Source organism: Dysidea avara, chromosome 1, assembly GCF_963678975.1.
Source record: "Dysidea avara chromosome 1, odDysAvar1.4, whole genome shotgun sequence".
In the NCBI taxonomy this organism is placed as follows: domain Eukaryota; kingdom Metazoa; phylum Porifera; class Demospongiae; order Dictyoceratida; family Dysideidae; genus Dysidea; species Dysidea avara.
Genome location: NC_089272.1, coordinates 32240801 through 32257796, shown reverse-complemented (window position 1 = coordinate 32257796; position 16996 = coordinate 32240801). Strand labels below are relative to the sequence as shown.

General features: G+C 40.0%; 1 protein-coding gene across 3 annotated transcripts in view; it reads left to right on the top strand.

Moving 5' to 3' along the window:
- The first annotated feature begins 228 nt into the window (after window positions 1-228).
- LOC136261994 (mucin-5AC-like) overlaps window positions 229-16996 on the top strand; it is a 48089-nt gene continuing 31321 nt past the window's right edge. Inside the window, exons 1-3 of one of the 3 annotated variants that reach the window (XM_066056115.1) lie at window positions 229-426; window positions 13241-13501; window positions 15612-15932. In XM_066056115.1, coding sequence (XP_065912187.1) covers window positions 327-426; window positions 13241-13501; window positions 15612-15932 — 682 coding nt within the window. In that variant the 5' untranslated portion in view covers window positions 229-326. The remainder of the gene's footprint in view (window positions 427-13240; window positions 13502-15611; window positions 15933-16996) is intronic. The other 2 variants (XM_066056125.1, XM_066056134.1) reach the window with 2 other exon arrangements.

Genomic DNA, 16996 nt, shown 5'->3' with positions numbered 1-16996 from the left:
ATGATTGAGCAGATTGAATGGATGACACTGTAAGCCTCTCCACAACAATATGAAAGTGAAGTCTCTTTTTCTTCTTCCACTTTTGTGATTCCAAAGGGTAAGTTGGCGGGACTGTCCAGCAGAACGGAGCAGAGTTACCAATCCGCATCAGCTAGCTTAATACATTTTAATCGCGAAACGCGCATAGTGGCAATGCAGATTATATTGTGGGTATAGGCGCGTAAGAGTTTCCAATCCAAGTGGGGGTATCTATCAATTGGTGTCTATCTATTAATGATTCGAGGGATGATTTGTGACTAGAAAATACTCGTAACATTACAGTAGAGATGGAAATCTCCGGAATCCACGCTAAACTACGCGGACCATGGAGTGCTCCCCTGATCGTGTTAATCTGTTTATTAAGCACCAAACTTAGCGATTCACAAGGTACGGTAGTGACATATAAATCCGTTGTTAGGTGAAGACTGGCGGGAAACTGGCTACAGTACAGTAAACATGTAACTACACTCGTGCACCTAGCAAGGACACTCACTGTAGGTAGATCTGCGACCGCGGTCAAAGTCTTGACCCACCGAAATTTCGCTTTGACCTGTGACTAAGCTCTTTCAGTCTTTATTAAACTGGTAACCTAGCGACGATATTTCAGTACTTTTCAATTGTGGGTTGGAAGTTTTCACCCTTGATCGTTGACTTGGCACGAATTTGGTGGCCTTGACTTTTGACTTGGGCTTTGACCACGGTCGCAGATCTACCTACCGTGAGTGCCTCGGTGTTACCCCCTTGACCTAGTCAGGATCTAGAAAAACACTTTAATACAAGCCTGGCTTGGCCACAAGTTTATTTGTGTGGGTGCTGGAGGTCAGGCCATCTCTCTATTACAAAAGGCCTTACAGCACTGATTAAAGGGTGGTGGTTAAATCATCTGTCCCGGTCAATTCTACAGTTACTGCCCACTAGTATGAATCACAATTATGATTGATGTTGTGTGCCATAGGGTTTTCACTCAAAATAGGACTTCAAAGGTGCCACTTTACATTGTTTCAAATGATTTTCACACACTAGGATAATAACAGTGCTTTTAGCATTTGATCAGGGGCGGACCCAGAGTTTGTAAAGGAGGAGGTCACCACAATAATGGCTACCCTTTACCAAAAATGCATTTACTATAAACTATATATAATCCAAAACAGCCAAGCTGTAAAAAAAGAGTGCAGCCCTCAGAAAGGCTATGGTGAAAAAAGATGTGAAATCCAAGGTGGCGGCCAAGAAATGGCTGTGATGGTAGGTTAATGGTAAAAAAATGTAATAACAACAATTCAGGTAAATTTGGTGCCGCTTAGTCTTGGCACAAAATTCACCTGAATTGTTGTCATTTAATTTTTTACCATTAACCTACCATCACAGCCATTTCTTGGCCGCCACCTTGGATTTCACATCTTTTTTCACCATAGCCTTTCTGAGGGCCACCCTCTTTTTTTACAGCTTGGCTGTTTTGGATTAGATTTCACTTCTTTTTGTATTTGTATACTCCAAAGCCGGCGTATGGCCGGCTTTAGGGCTTTTTAACTTATTTTTTTCTTTACCACAGAAAGAAGAAAAAATGAAGCAGGGTGATTTCTTTGTAGCTGAACTGTCTACAAGGTGATCCTTCTAGCTGATCTTTCTACAGGGTGATTTGTTTGTAGCTGAATTCTCTACAGGGCGATTTGTTTGCAGCTGAACTCTCTATGTGGTAGTTTCTTTGTAGCTGAACTCTCTACAGGGTGACTTGTTCTAGCTCATCTCTCTACAGGGTGACTTCTTTCTAGCTAAACTCTTTACAGGTGATTTGTTTGCAGCTGAACTCTCTTACATGGTGGTTTATTTGTAGCTGAACTCTCTTCAAGGTGACTTCTTCTAGCTGATCTCTACAGGATGACTTGTTTCTAACTGAACTCTCTACAGGGTGATCTGTTCATAGTGGAACTTTCTACTGGGGGATTGTTTGCAGCTGAACTCTCTACACGATGGTTTCTTTGTAACTGAACTCTCTACAAGGTAACTTCTTCTAGCTGATCTCTCGACAAGGCAATTTGTTTGTAGCTGAGTTCTCTATAGGGTGATTTGTTTGCAGCTGAACTCTCTACATGATGGTTTCTTTGTAGTTGAACTCTCTATTAGGTACCTTCTTCTAGCTGATCTGACTACAGGGTGACTTGTTTGTAGCTGAACTCCCTACAGCAATGTAATATAATTCTATAATGGAGTAAATTATAAACGTAGCTGAATGCTCTATTAGGGTGACTGTTCTATTAGAGTATCTCGATCTTGCATATGCTACACGTAGTTAGCTTTGCAATCATAACTCAGGGGTTTGTAATCCGATTCTTCTGTTCTACTGCAAGGACGTTCTATGATAATTATTCCAGCTACACACCGATTTTCAGCTCACTGCTCTGAACGGTTTGCCTGGTAGACATGAAAACTAATAATTTTTTTTTTAATTCATAAAAATTGATCACGTAATTTTGACACAGGTCGGGTTTTGTGTCATATCTCGATGGCCTTTAACTGGATTCCTTTAAAACCACAAAAAGGCACTCCTACGATAGTTATTCCATCTACATAGCAATTTTCAGCTCATTCCTTCAAGCGGTTTACCCTGTGGGCGTGACAGACCTTCGACATAATTTTACGCAAATAATTGGTCATAACTCCGTACATGTTCATCGGATTCCTACCAAACTTGGTACTAAGATTCGCCTTAATTTTTTTTTCGATTGTGGGAATCGTAATGGTCGATTCTCTCCCTGGTTTCCCGGAGAGTCGCTCAACTCTGGAGGCCGTCGACATAGTATGTGGGACTTTGCAAGCGAAGTTGATAACCAAGGAACTGTCCAGTGGCACCAGTCGTTGTGTTCGGCTCAATGGGGACCTTTTGACTCCATGTGACCTTTAACGCAAAGCGGGTAAAGCTTCTTCTAAGAACTGGAAGACAACCATTCGCTACCAAGACCAGCCCATATCGAAGTTTTTGGTGTCTTATCGTGATGAGATGGGCAGGCGTCGTTGCCGTTTTGAACCAAATGCGACACTCCAGGCCAGCTCGAGGGCCAGTTTGGATCCACAGAGTTCAATTCTCCGGGAGGAAAGTCCCTCATCCGTCGCGCAGGTTGACGAGGAGGAAGAACCTAACGCCCCCTGCTTGACTTCTAACAACTCCAACGACATTCTAATGAACAATTCGTCAGTTGTTGACCTACCTGATTTTCAACCTGTAGTTCAGCCTAACTTTCAGTGGGGGAATCTTGATGGAAGCTGTTTTATCTCAGAATTGGATAAAGTTTATTTGGAAGTGATACATTGGAAGAAGAACAGTTTTGCAGTTCCACGGGGTTCAGATGGTAAGGCTTTTGTACTTGAACTGGCTCGTTTGTTTCGTGCTGTAGGTGAGGGTTCTTCCCTGGAATCTGTCGCCCTTAAGGCAATTGTTGTGGTTTGTATATTACTGCTCCAGAAGCCAAGCCGCACATCTAAGGACAAGGATCACACTCTCCTATTGGAGCAGCGGCTGAAACAGTGGAAGGATGGGAATCTACTTGAACTGGTTACTGAGGGAGGAGCTATACAGGGTCGTCTCAAGAGCCATTTACCAAAACTAAGTGAGGCACAACTTGTACGTAACTTTTCTAAGCTAATGTTTGAGGGTAAAACCAAGGCTGCTTTACGATTAGTCTCAGGTTACCAACGTGGTGGAGTTCTAAACTTGGATGAGATAGCTGATTCTGCTTCTCCCGGCCATTGTGTTCGCGATGTTCTGCGGGCTAAACATCCTCCAGCTCAGCCTTTGGATTCTAAGTGTCTTCTACAGCATTGGGCTGACCCACCATCCATACATCCTGTTATATTCTCTTCTCTTAATGCTGCTGTTATCAGGTCTGCTGCTTTGCAAACATCTGGTGCGGCTGGACCCTCTGGGATCGACGCTCGTGGTTGAAATCGACTTTGTACCTCATTCCACTCTGCTTCAGGTGAATTGTGTGTTGCAATGTCCTCATTTGCTCGTCGTTTATGTACTGTTTTCCTCTCCCCAGATTTGCTCTCGCCTTTTTTGGTGTGTCGCCTCATTGCTTTGAATAAAAATCCTGGGTGCGGCCTATTGGTGTGTGCGAGGTTATGAGACGTATTGTTGCTAAGGCTGTGCTGGTCATCCTGCGGGATGACATTCAGGAGGCAGCTGGTTCACACCAACTTTGTGCGGGGCAACTTTCTGGGGCGGAGGCTGTGGTTCATGCTGTCCGAAAGGTTTTTGAGGAAGGAAGCACTGAGGCTGTGTTGCTGGTGGACGCCTCCAATGCCTTTAACTCGCTGAACCGTTTGGTGGCTCTACACAACATCAGACAACTGTGCCCGCCACTTTCCACTATTCTGATCAATATTTATAGGTCTCCAGCCTTTGCTTGTTTCTGGGGAGGTTATTTTATCAGAGGAGGGTACTACACAGGGAGACCCACTAGCTATGCCTATGTATGCCCTTGCTACAGTGCCTTTAATCAATCAACTTCATGGGACAGTGGATCAGGTCTGGTATGCTGATGATGCCTTTGCTTGTGGCAGTATACAGGACTTGCTCATCTGGTGGAACCAGCTCTGTATTAAGGGACCTGCTTTTGGCTATTTTGTGAATGCTCCTAAAACTTGGTTAGTTTCTAAGGAAAGGTTCCATTCAATTGCTACTACTCTGTTCTCAGATATTGATGTTCAAATCACTTCCGCGGGCCATCCCTACCTTGGGGCTGCCATTGGTTCAAACGCCTATGTCCAGGAATTTGTGAGGGACAAGGTTGTTGGTTGGTCAGCAGAGATTACACGGCTTGCCAAGTTCGCACAAGTTCAGCCGCATGCTGCTTATTCCGCTCTCACTCATGGCTTGTCAAGCCATTGGCTCTACCTTTGTCGCACTACTCCAAACATATCAGAGGCTTTACAACCCCTTGAGGACAACATCCGGCTGGTACTTATCCCTACTTTGATGGGTTGCTCTCCACCAAATGACACAATCCGTAAATTATTTGCCCTTCCACCTCGATATGGTGGTTTGGGTATCATAAACCCAACTCTTATTGCAGCTGAGGAGTATTCAGCCTCGTGTCACATTACTGAGCCTCTTTCACAATTCATTCTGGACCGGGGTATCAATTCGGCTATTGTTAAAACAGAACAGCTATCTTGCAAGTCTGCAATCCGCAATTCCAAATCTTCCAACTATTCGGATAGATCTTCCAGTTTGCGTACCCACTTAGATCCCTCCTCTCAACGCGCTTTAGATCTAGCCTCAGCCAAAGGGGCCTCCAACTGGCTTACCACCCGGCCCCTACAGGAACATGGCTTTGCACTGCATAAGTCCGCGTTTCACGATGCCGTGGCACTACGTTATGGGTGGTCTCCTCAGCGGACTCCTGCTCACTGTGCATGTGGGACTTCCTTTTCAGTGGAGCATGCTTTATCCTGTCCCAAGGGTGGCTTACCTTCTATCTGACACAATGAGATCAGAGATCTAACTGCTACCCTGTTGACTGAAGTATGCTCTCAGGTAGCTGTTGAACCAGAGCTCCAGCCGGTTTCACAGCAGGACTACCCTGCTTCTGCCAATATCCAAGATGGTGCTCGTCTTGACATCGCCATGAACGGGTTTTGGGGTGGAAAAAGTGAAAGATGTTTTATGGATGTGCGGGTGTTCAACCCTCTGGCTGCTTCTAATGTGTCCTCATCACTGGCCTCCTGTTATCGGAGGCACGAGAACATTAAGAAACGTGCGTATGCTCAGAGAATTCGTGAGGAGGAGCATGCCTCTTTTACCCCCCTGGTAATGTCTGCCTCTGGTGGTATGGCTCATGAGGCTTCTGTTTTTTATCAACGCTTGGCTCATCAACTTTCAAACAAGTGGGACGATGATTACTCTGTTGTCATGGGGTGGTTAAGGTGCTGTCTATCTTTTTCTCTCTTGCGGTCCTCCATACAATGCATCCGCGGAGCCCGCTCATCCATCGGTCACTATGTTAAGACTCCCCCAATTGTGGAGCTGATTCGGGCAGAGTCTCAGTTTGCCGTGGACTAAGAAAGTCCCGGTTTGTCCAGCACAGGCCATTTATGTGCTGGGGGTAGTAGGCAAGGGCAGTCCATCAAGCCCGGGTTAAAAAAAAAAAAAAAAAAAAAAAAGATTTGCCTTAATGAGCTCTTTACATGTGTCAAATTTCAGCCCGATTGGAACATGCATTCGTGTTTTATGGCAGATTTTGCAAAGTGTGCGAAAAGAAAAAGTAGAAGAAAAAACGAAGAAAAAACCCAAACTTTGGCCACTCGTATCTCGGAAATGGCTGTAGCGATTTTCTTTAAATTTGGAATGTCGACTCCCCTACCTAGTTGGCACTTTTGTAGCAACTTTGGTTTCAATCGGATAAAGAATCGTGGAGCTACAAAGGTGTGAAAATCGCGTTTACTTTCTTCCTGTAAATATACTCACGGTGTGATGCGCCGGCTTCTTGGGCCGCACGACACACTACCATGTGTCTTGATAAAGATCCTTATTCAGATCCTTATCCATAGCTTCATAGTTATCTATACAGCCTCATGAACATTGTGACTGCTTTAGAGTGACTGCTCAATTAGAGTATCTCAATCTTTTATGCAATTTGTTTAGAAAGCTAGGGATGAAGGAAGGGGATGGGGGTGGGGGAGCACGTGCCCCCTGCACCCCCCTCCCAGATCCACAACTGTTCATAATATGTGACCGAATTTTGTAAAATCACCCATATGGGTGCATTTGACACCTAAAATATTTAATGATCAAACCACAAACAATATAGTGCAAATCTGCTTGTTGATGGTTTTAAGCCATTCTCAATACCTTGAATTACAAGAAAATTCTTGAATTATTTTAAAATTTGTTCCCTGCTCTTATTAGCAGCACACTAAACATGAAAATTCTAATTATTTCATGCACGCCCATATGGGTGATTTTCCAAAATTCAGTTAGATATTTATAAGGGAGAGAGTGTCTAACTGCCAGTATGGCCTGTACAAACACACTGTTGCAAGTTCACTTTTGATCATACGTACACCTCTAAGTTGATTCTACTGATGACAGAGAACTGTTGATAGGTAAAGATTAGTGTTGATAAGGTCAAGCCTTCTAAGAGAAACCTGAGGTGTTACTTTCAGCAGTATGTTTGTTGAATGTACTACAGTTAGACACGCTCCCCCCTACAAATACGTATTATGAACTCTTTATATTAGCATTGCATGCATAAAACTAAAAGGTGGTCTCGTGACCAAAAATCCTATAGCTAATAGTTACATTGGGCAATCACATATTACAGGCCAAACTTTTGGTAGCACTCTGTGAAGCCCTTTAAGTGCCACACACTGTTATTATTAAGTGCAGGAAGCACAAGTAAGTTGTGAGGCTTAATGTCCCCTATGGATGATTCAAACACAAACATGTTTGCTTATCCTAATACAAAACCATTAGGAGTAAACACATATTCACCTCTTTGTTATTTGGTGGGCGCTCAGAGGAACGTAAACACGAATGGACTATACCTGTAGTTGGAGCTATAATAGGATTTTTGGTGACATAACCACTGTTTAGATATTTACATATGTTGCTAAAGTCTGTGTGAAAATTAATGAAAAGAGGCACCGTCATATTTTGAGAGGAAATCTTAATGATTGTTATCAGTATAGCGTAATTATTTAGATCAGATTTTAGTACAAAATCTGGTCACATTTGATATGTTTGTCTGATAGTGGTAATACACAACATATCATTGGATACAGAGGCAGTGGAGCAGGCCAAGAGTGAGGGGGCCAACTTTGACAACGAAATTTAAGTTCCAATGCAATTTGAAACATACAAAGGTTTTGTTATTCTTGGGGCCTGAATTTTCATAGTTTAGAAGCCCAGAGAGCCTATTTACTTACTATGCTTTTAACTACTACTTACTACTTGAGAAGCTAATTTTACAGTTTTTAGAGTAACTGACTGCTCTAGTAAAGTATCTTAATCTTTTCTTGCAGGCATTGTCCAAGTGGGGGAACATGCCACCCCCCATTTCCACCACCTAAGCAGAGCTGCATGAACACTACTCTCATTGTGGGAGGAGGAAGTCATGTAGGATGGCTGTCAGTACAAAATATTTTTTAAATCATTAATACAATAGACCTTCAGTTATCTGACCCGTACCATTGTTTATCCGAAATTGGAAATAACTGTTCTATTAGAGTATTTTGAGTATAGATGTATGTTCTACAGTATTAGAGTATTTCAACAGAGCTCTGTATATAAATGTATGCCTTTCAGTTATCCAAACAATTCACTTATCTGAACACTTTTATCATTGTCTGAGAACAAAAGGGTTCAGATAACCAAGGGTTCACTGTAGCATGTAAAGCATACTAATATTAGGGGATCAGGGGCATGCTCCCACAGGAAAATAAAATTGAATGCTTTGTTATTAAATCTGAGAGCATTTTCAGTTGCAGATATGTACTTGAATAGGACACTCCTATAATATTATGGCAATCTTTAAGACACTGTACAAGTAGATACATCAGTAGATAAAGGCATTAGACTTATGCACTTGATTACAATGAAGACATAGTAATAAATTTGTAAATACAAGAACCAACTTATACGTTTCCATTGAATGTTCTATTTGAGTAGTTAGGTGACTGCTCTAATAGGGTATCTTGATGTCGTGTACTCCCAGCACTGATTCATGTAGTTAATATGATCCATTCTTGCATTATCTAGGATTATCTGGAGTAGCCAAATAGGTGGGCCTGAGCCTGTTTTTTTTTGTTTTGTTTTTTTTAGTGATACTCTAACATTTCCCATTTACTGGAGTATGTCAGTCACTCTGCCCTAAGAAGATGCTACAATTTTTAAATTTTACCATTTGTGCTGCTTGATTATTGCAATCTGCTTGCTTTATGTACAGCATTGCATATGTTTTATGTCCTAAAATTGTGCCTACTATACTATGCTCAATACTTTGCTTACCTAATACTCCTGTAATTGTCATGGAGTAATCAGTGCAGGCCTACTAATAAGTGGTGGAACTGTTAAGCATGACAAAGAAATGCACTTTGAATACACATTAGAATGTCAATCAAAGGTCCACAACTTGTTACTTGTCAATTTCCAGAACAAAACCTTAGGGTGCATATAACTTCTCACAAATTTTTAGAGGCTCGAAGAAAACTTTTATAATAGTATCTCATGTTCTAGAGATTGAACAATTGGGAAATCTTATTGAGGTGCATCCATTTTGACACATTTTGTAAGGACAGTTGTACAGCAGAAGACAGTATATTGCTCTGAAATTTGACATGCTTCATAAGCCAATATACAATACAAATTTTAATGGTAAATTTATATAGCTACAAAGCATTACTAGTCTGATTTTCAAAATTAATGTATGGTATCTGTAATCATCTTTGAATCCTCTGAAATAAGGTTGAAGCTACAGTATTTAATGTTGTATACAAGATATGATTGATAAGTGTCTGCAACTTCTTGGAATGTTAAATGTTCAGACTGATAAAACATCATCAGTTTTTTTTTTTTCAGAAACATCAACATGTCGATGTGATTTGAATTTACTGCTACAAACTCCCTTGCATGCTTTTGAAAAGAGGTATGCTGAGAACACAGAGGTGCATGGTGTTGACAAGTACTTCAGTGCTAATACTGAGTGTGTAGTGCTTCTCTTGATCTCTCAAAGGATCATCATGCTTTGGAAAGATGGTCTCCTCTACATAATAACACCTTCCTTGGAGAGTAGCTCCCCAAATAGTTTGAGATTCTTAAATCAAACGATTCTCATAAGTTGTATTACTTTGTTACTGGTACTGGCATGTTCAACAGAAGAAGCTGTAGTGGCTGTTTCAGACTCCACTTCCACGACATCTCCTGCATAAGCTGCTGCAAGCTTTGTTGAGTAGCTGTCCAGTTTCTGACTCTGATTTTCTTTAAACTAGGACCATCCGGAGTGGCAGCAGCTACATTGTGAACACTTTCATTGTACAAAATCTGCCTGCAACTTCATTACCAATGGCATATTCAAAATGAACATAGCTAACGAAATAAGAACAGAGACTGAAAATGTTTCTCAACAGACATTTATCTAGTTGCAGCTTCAAAGGGCTGCAGTACATTGACAGCATTCTTCAGCTGTTGTAATGCAACAGTTGTAATACACATAGCATTTCAATTCAAAAGGTGAAGTGCAGTTGTTATTGCCTGATGTTGCTCCTTCACACTTTCAAGCATACAAAATTTTGAATTCCACCTTGTTTCAGCCTCTTGGATTATCTTGTTTTTGTTCAAACCAATTTGTGACCAGATTTTACAGAACCGATCCAAATCGCACATCAGGCAAAATCAAACTAACGCCACCAGTGGATAGCTACACTATCGTACTACAAGTTTTGACCCTCAACACTACTCAAACTACACGAGGCTGGTTTTTACACACGTCTTTTCTGGGTGGTGTGGAGTGCTCAAATGGCGGTTTCAGGCCTTGTGAAGGACCTGGCTTTGCAAGAGTCAGTGGTTCACTGGTGGACAGCCTTATAATGTTGGCCAGACGTGTTCTCTGTTGATTTTGCTACATATCAGCCACTAAGGAGCCAGCACAGCCCTGTAATCTCGTGTCTGGACTCCAATCGTGGTCTGCCTCCATTTTGAGGTCTAACTTTTGCCCTCCCCGCCACCCCCCAGCCTCCATCCCTTTGTGAGCACTCGTGATACTACTTCGCTCGTCCAACTGCTCAGATTTTCTATCTTATTTGGCGGGAAACTGTACAAGCAGCTACAAGTACTGGAGGTGGCTTGAAAGGTAACAGATTGATGCATCTTTTGTGTAAATTTCATACGCGTGTTTGCTATCCTTGGAGAGTTATGCTGGCTTCAATTCTTTAAAACCGTTTATCTCGGAACTTCTAATGTGCGATTTGGATCGTTTTTCCAAAATCCAGTCACATTTTACTTTAATTGAATTTCTCTTAATTGTTCTGCACCATTAACATTATAGTGATACAATATCTTTACACTTAATCAAAAGCAAAGCTGAATACTGTGCAACCTGTTGGTAAAGCTGTGTATATGTGTTCACCCAGTAATTGTCATAGCTGCCACCATGTTTACTGCATTATCTGTTACATTGTTTCCACCTTGTTCATTATTCTCCACTCATCAATGACCATTTGAAGCTTACCAGAAATATGCTCTGCAGTGTATTCCACACTGAACTTCACTGTTGCAAGAATCCCAGTTTCTACTGTAGCTTCAAAAAGTTAATGAATTTTGTTGTCATGGTTAATCTTTCTGTGATCGTCAATGTCCACATGTCTTTTGCAAGTGTCACATAATTCACCTGTACCAAAACCTGTAGAATATTATGTTGATTTACTTCACCATATTTTGCAGGCAGTATCCTCAACAGTGGGTGTGTTTACCTGAGTAAATCAATTCCCACAATCTTTAATATCTTCCCACATAGCATAATTTTACTTCTGTCCTTAATAACACCAAGCAACACCTTTATGGCTTTTCATGGTGGGACTATCTGTGCTACTCGAGGTACTACTATGGTCCTGTGATAGTTATCTATGACGGTAACTTCAGCCTCTTCATTTTCAGTCATTATCATCATCTCATTGTCTTACCTCATTCAGGATCTCTTCTTATACTATCAACTTGTAGTCCGCCATTAATCATGTGTTGACACTACACATACATGTTTTTGGCAGGTAAATAAAAGTAATATGAATAAATTTTCATGTGATCTCAGAAAGTATCAAACTACTGATTCTTGATAAAAAGTCCTGGATACACAAGTATCGACATACACTGCTCTTATCGATATCAATATTAAATTGTTTGACATGTGTATTTCTCCTATACTCCCTCCTAGGAGGGATATATGTTTGGAAAACATTTTGTTAATGCAATAGTACCTTCTCTTCCCTTTGAGGTGAAGAGTGAAAGTGGTGCATTAATAGTTTTGAGACTATGCTTGTAATATTCAATACTGCAATAAATGTGGAAGATACTGTAATTTTCAATATGTGTACCCTAAACTGTGATAAAATGGCATATCTCCATGAAACTATGTAATTGTATAGGTGCTGTAATCATGTATGTTTGAAGTCATTACCTTGAAAACACTCAGAATTACCAACAATAGACAGTATGTAATTGGAAATAATTTATATCGAAATTTTGAATACCCTAGAATGGAATATGTATATGTTTGATATACTATCTCCATTTGTCATTAATGCATTCCAGGAATTCCCAGAAATCATCAGAGGTCTGTGATTTTCCTAATAGCACATAGTGTGATTTAGCAATTAACATTGAAATAATTAATGCTCACACTTTAGTTTATGTTAGTAAAGTAACTACTTTAATACGCTTAAAAAACAACATTATGAGCTCAAGGTTTTCTTTTCTGTGCTTAATTACACACCTACCCACAATCAAAGTATATATAATGTACAAACTTGTAGCTAGAAGTGGTTACAATTGTTAGATGTTTCATGCTGCTTGTGTCAATTTTGCCATTATTTCCTTGAAATACTAAAGAAAAAATCTGCAACAGTACAGTCAGGGCTGCCCACAGGGGGGGGGGGGGGGGGCAACTGGGGCATTTTGCCCCGGGCCCCAGCCTGAAAGGGGCCCCATGAAGGGCACCCTGAATACCTGTTTAAAAGATCGATATATTCTAATAGAGCAGTCAGATCTAAATACTCTAATAGAGCAGTCACAGTATTCTTCAGAGGAGCAGTGTAGCAAGCTTATAGATAAGGAGATATGGTTGGTGATGGGTAGTTATTGTCATTGCCAGCAGGTTGTGACCTTTTTTTTTTTTTTTGGTCTTCACCTTACAACTTGGGTCAAGAGCCCCACTTTAACTCTTTGCCCTGGGCCCCTTAATTTCTCTGGGCGGCCCTGAATACAGTGAAGTAGCTTATAGGCCCCTACAACTACTGTACTATGGACTCTTGAATGTATTGTTCTATGCATGCCAAAGTAGCTAATTCCAATTTTGGAAAATTGTTTCTGAGATTGCAATGATCTATTCAGCAGATAAAATATCCATTTTTTTCCAAAACTGGACTGGAATTATACCTACTGTAGATACTGTATATAGACCAGTGCTGCGTTACTCAACACAATTTATTTACATAGACATAATAATCTCCTTTACACCTGACACTGCAGTACTATTTCCTGGTGGTAATGTGACTTTCACTTGTAACATCACAGTTGGGAGATTTTGGATCATAAATGATACTGCAACTCGTAAAACCAGTGGTGAACTACCGGATGGAGTAATGGCTGATGGAAACATGTTAATTGTTACTGAATCAGCTAATGATACACTTTATGGATGTGGAGTACTTATCGATCCTAATCCTGTTATTGATACTGGAATAGTGTATTTGGCAGGTACTGTACATACAGTATTTCTCAATACAGTGAAACCTCTATAGTCCGATGCTCATTGGGATAAGAAAATTAGCAAGGATGTCGGATTATTGAAGTTGTAAAAAGTCTCTTTGGTATACAAAACAATGTCAGGTTATAGATGAAGTATTCTGTATTACAGAGGTGTCAAATTAAAGAGAGGTTTCAGTGTATATACTGTACATGTGCTGTACTGTATGTGTAATGCTAGTGATAGTGCAAGGAAATGAAATATGAGTAAAGATCATAGAAGCAAAAAGTAATGAAACAAGGAAGGTTACCTACAATATTAGTATCATACAGTATGGTAGCACTGTTTAGTAGGGATCATGGAGGTTGGGCTTCGTTGCTCAAAAATATTACCCAAAAATCATCCTCACTTTTACTTCATGACAGCTTGGCAGTATTGGTTAGACACAACCAAGCCTATATATGTCTTTGTAGCAAGTCCAACAAATTTCTATGAAATTTTTATTAAATTGAATTTTCTGCTAATTGATTGCTTGACTAACTAACTGTTGTTGCTGTTAGCCGTGTACATCTCCACAATGGTTGAGGCTACAGGTTTGAATTCTTCAATGTTGCTTTTGCCTAAGATGTGCCTTTTTGCCAACCACAGCAGCTATATATGATGCAGGTATCATGATCCTACCTTTGTCCTCCTTTGTGTCCTACACTACTGTGTAGGCGTTGATTTGTGGTAACATGCAGCAGTTGCTTTAGTATTTTATTTTCTGTAGTGTGTCTGGATCGCACTTCTTTTACTGTTCTTTGTTGTGATAATGTATAAAGGTAAGGTACATGGAACAAAGACGAAACTGAAGTGAAATAGCCATATTGTGTTTCGGTACTTCATAGTTGGAGCACTGCTCACTCGTAATTTCCATGACTGGATTGATTGCAGAGGTGCTTCCCATACTGTTCTATGTTTGCAATGCTATAGTACATAATTGAATGTAACTGAAATTGAAGTGTAATGGCCACTCCCGTGTTTCAGTAATTGATAGCTTTAGTCATGCATTGAAATTTTATTTAACTGAGACTGCTTACTAAGGTCAGGAATAATCAATTTTAATGTATTCACACCAACATGTTGTCTGGTGTATCAAATCACTGAACTGTCAGGTATCCTCAGCTCTCCAGTGCAAGTGTGTGCATATGGTGATGCATGACTTTAGCCTAGCTAAATACAATAAAAGCACAGTTATTAGAAGTAAAGTTCTTGCTTGCATCTTGGATGAGTTTCTCCAGACAGTGATCACAAGCAAAGTTTGTGGAGTATACACTGTATGCTCTTATAGGGTCTGATTTTTGCATTTTAAAATTGTTGGATGGTGGTGTCAGTCTTGAACATAACATCACATTAACCTCTCTTGTGATCACCACCTTTTTGTAGAAGATTAGTATTCTTTTAGGTAGCTATTATTATTATTATTATTATGAGTGTGGGATCTTTGAGCTGTACATAATATGTAAACCTAGCAGAATGACTATTTAGACATTTAGTTAATTGGAATTCCAAATCTGAGTAAAGGTAACTCTGAATAATACTGTATGTAGTTGTTAATTCTGGTAATGTGGCAATGTACATTGCCACATTACCAGAATTGGGATGTCCACCTCCTTTGCAAGCTTCAATTCACCTTTCTGTATGCTGCTATGTAGAGGCATGTTTATGATGAGAGGGTGATTGAGGTGCTTTTCTCCTACAATGTGAGTCCATTTGCTATTACAGTTTAGGTTCCATGTTGGCAAACAAATGTTGCATACATTATATTGATGCTTGTTTTGGTTGAGGTGTAGGCTTTACTTTTCACTGTTATGGTCTGCCATCATGTGCTTTAGGGGACATCAGTCCTCTGTGTGTCATGTTTGGTGTTGTCCAGCTTGGACCAACTGATAGCCAGTACTGAGCAACTATCCTGAGAAATATAGAAACTAAAGTGCAAAGCTTCAAAACTACAGCAGTTCTCAGATCCCAGAAGCACTAGTGTACATAAAATGTGTCAAACTGTTTGTTGATAGAACACTTATAAAATATTACATTAATATAATATTGTATGACCTCTGTTCATCTTTGCATTCTTCACAGATGTTCCTAATATGGTTCCTGGTGTGATGTTGGATATGTCTTCTGTCAGTGCCACACCACAGTTCCCAGCACAACCTACACAGTTCAGCTTCACACTCAACTGGGGTGTACCATTTGCTAACTTTGATCCCATACTGAACTATACTATCATTACAAGTTGTAGTGATAACACAGTGTGTCCAGTGACACATGTTACTGGCAGTGATGTTACCACACTTGATATCAGCTACACTGTACCCATCATCACTGTTAACTATACTATATCGATATCTGCTAATAATACTGTTGGATCATCAGATCCTGTGATGAGAATACTTGCTGGTGAGTATACTTAGTGCAATCCAGTAATTTGTGAGTACAAAAGTTTACCACAAGATATGAACTGCAGCAATTTTACTGATTTGCATATTCCATACCATTTGTACTAGTAATAGCATGGGTAGCAGTGAAATTTGGGATAAATATCATGAGTGTTGTATTGGAAATGGGGATAAATTTCACGAGGCGAAGCCGAGTGAAATTTACCATTTCCAATACAACAAGAGTGGTATTTATCCCAAATTTCACTGCTACCCATGCTATTCCCAGTTAATACCATACTCGCTGCATATGCGCATGCTGTGCATTAGCTTTGCTATGTACGCAATTTGTCACTATGTACTAAACATGCGTCGACACTAATTGGCACTACATTGTTAACATAAATTCTAGCCAATGAAATTGCAATTACAACTTTTTCACTGCTGTCAGTGAAATACGGGATAAATTTCACTGGTACTATTGAGACTTTTGTACGGGAAGTGAAACAGGTATGGTATTAACATGCAAATAAAGGTAACACTGTACATACAAGATCTTTTCTTTTAAGATTTCCCGAAAGCTTTATTCTTTAGTTTCACATTCATGAGTAATTAAGGAAACCCCTCCATTAAATTGAAAGTGATTTGTTATTTCTGGTTCAGTACATAGCATACAAAGGCATTTATTATGGTTTTAGGAAGCATTTTGTAAAGCCGATTGCAACCACACTTTAGAAATCCATTTCACATAACATTACTATTAGTCTGGTGTTTGTGTGTATAAGTGCCTACACAGATGTATTTCTTGTCTGCACCCATGAAAATGAAAAGTTGTTATGTTAAAAGGCCAGCTAGTAAATGAAGGTTGTACAAAGGTTGTATGCCTGCATTGTAACTTTACTTCCACATAAGTAAGTTTTCCTCTGAGATAGTTTCAGGTTGAAATAAGCAGTGTATACTCATGACTTGTTAACACTTACCTTTTTGTATAGTCGTCAGATTTGCAATTTCCTTTTGATATGTGTGTTTCTTTATCTACGTACAGTACAGTGTATGTAAAGAACTAAAGGAATGCTCTGGTGAATC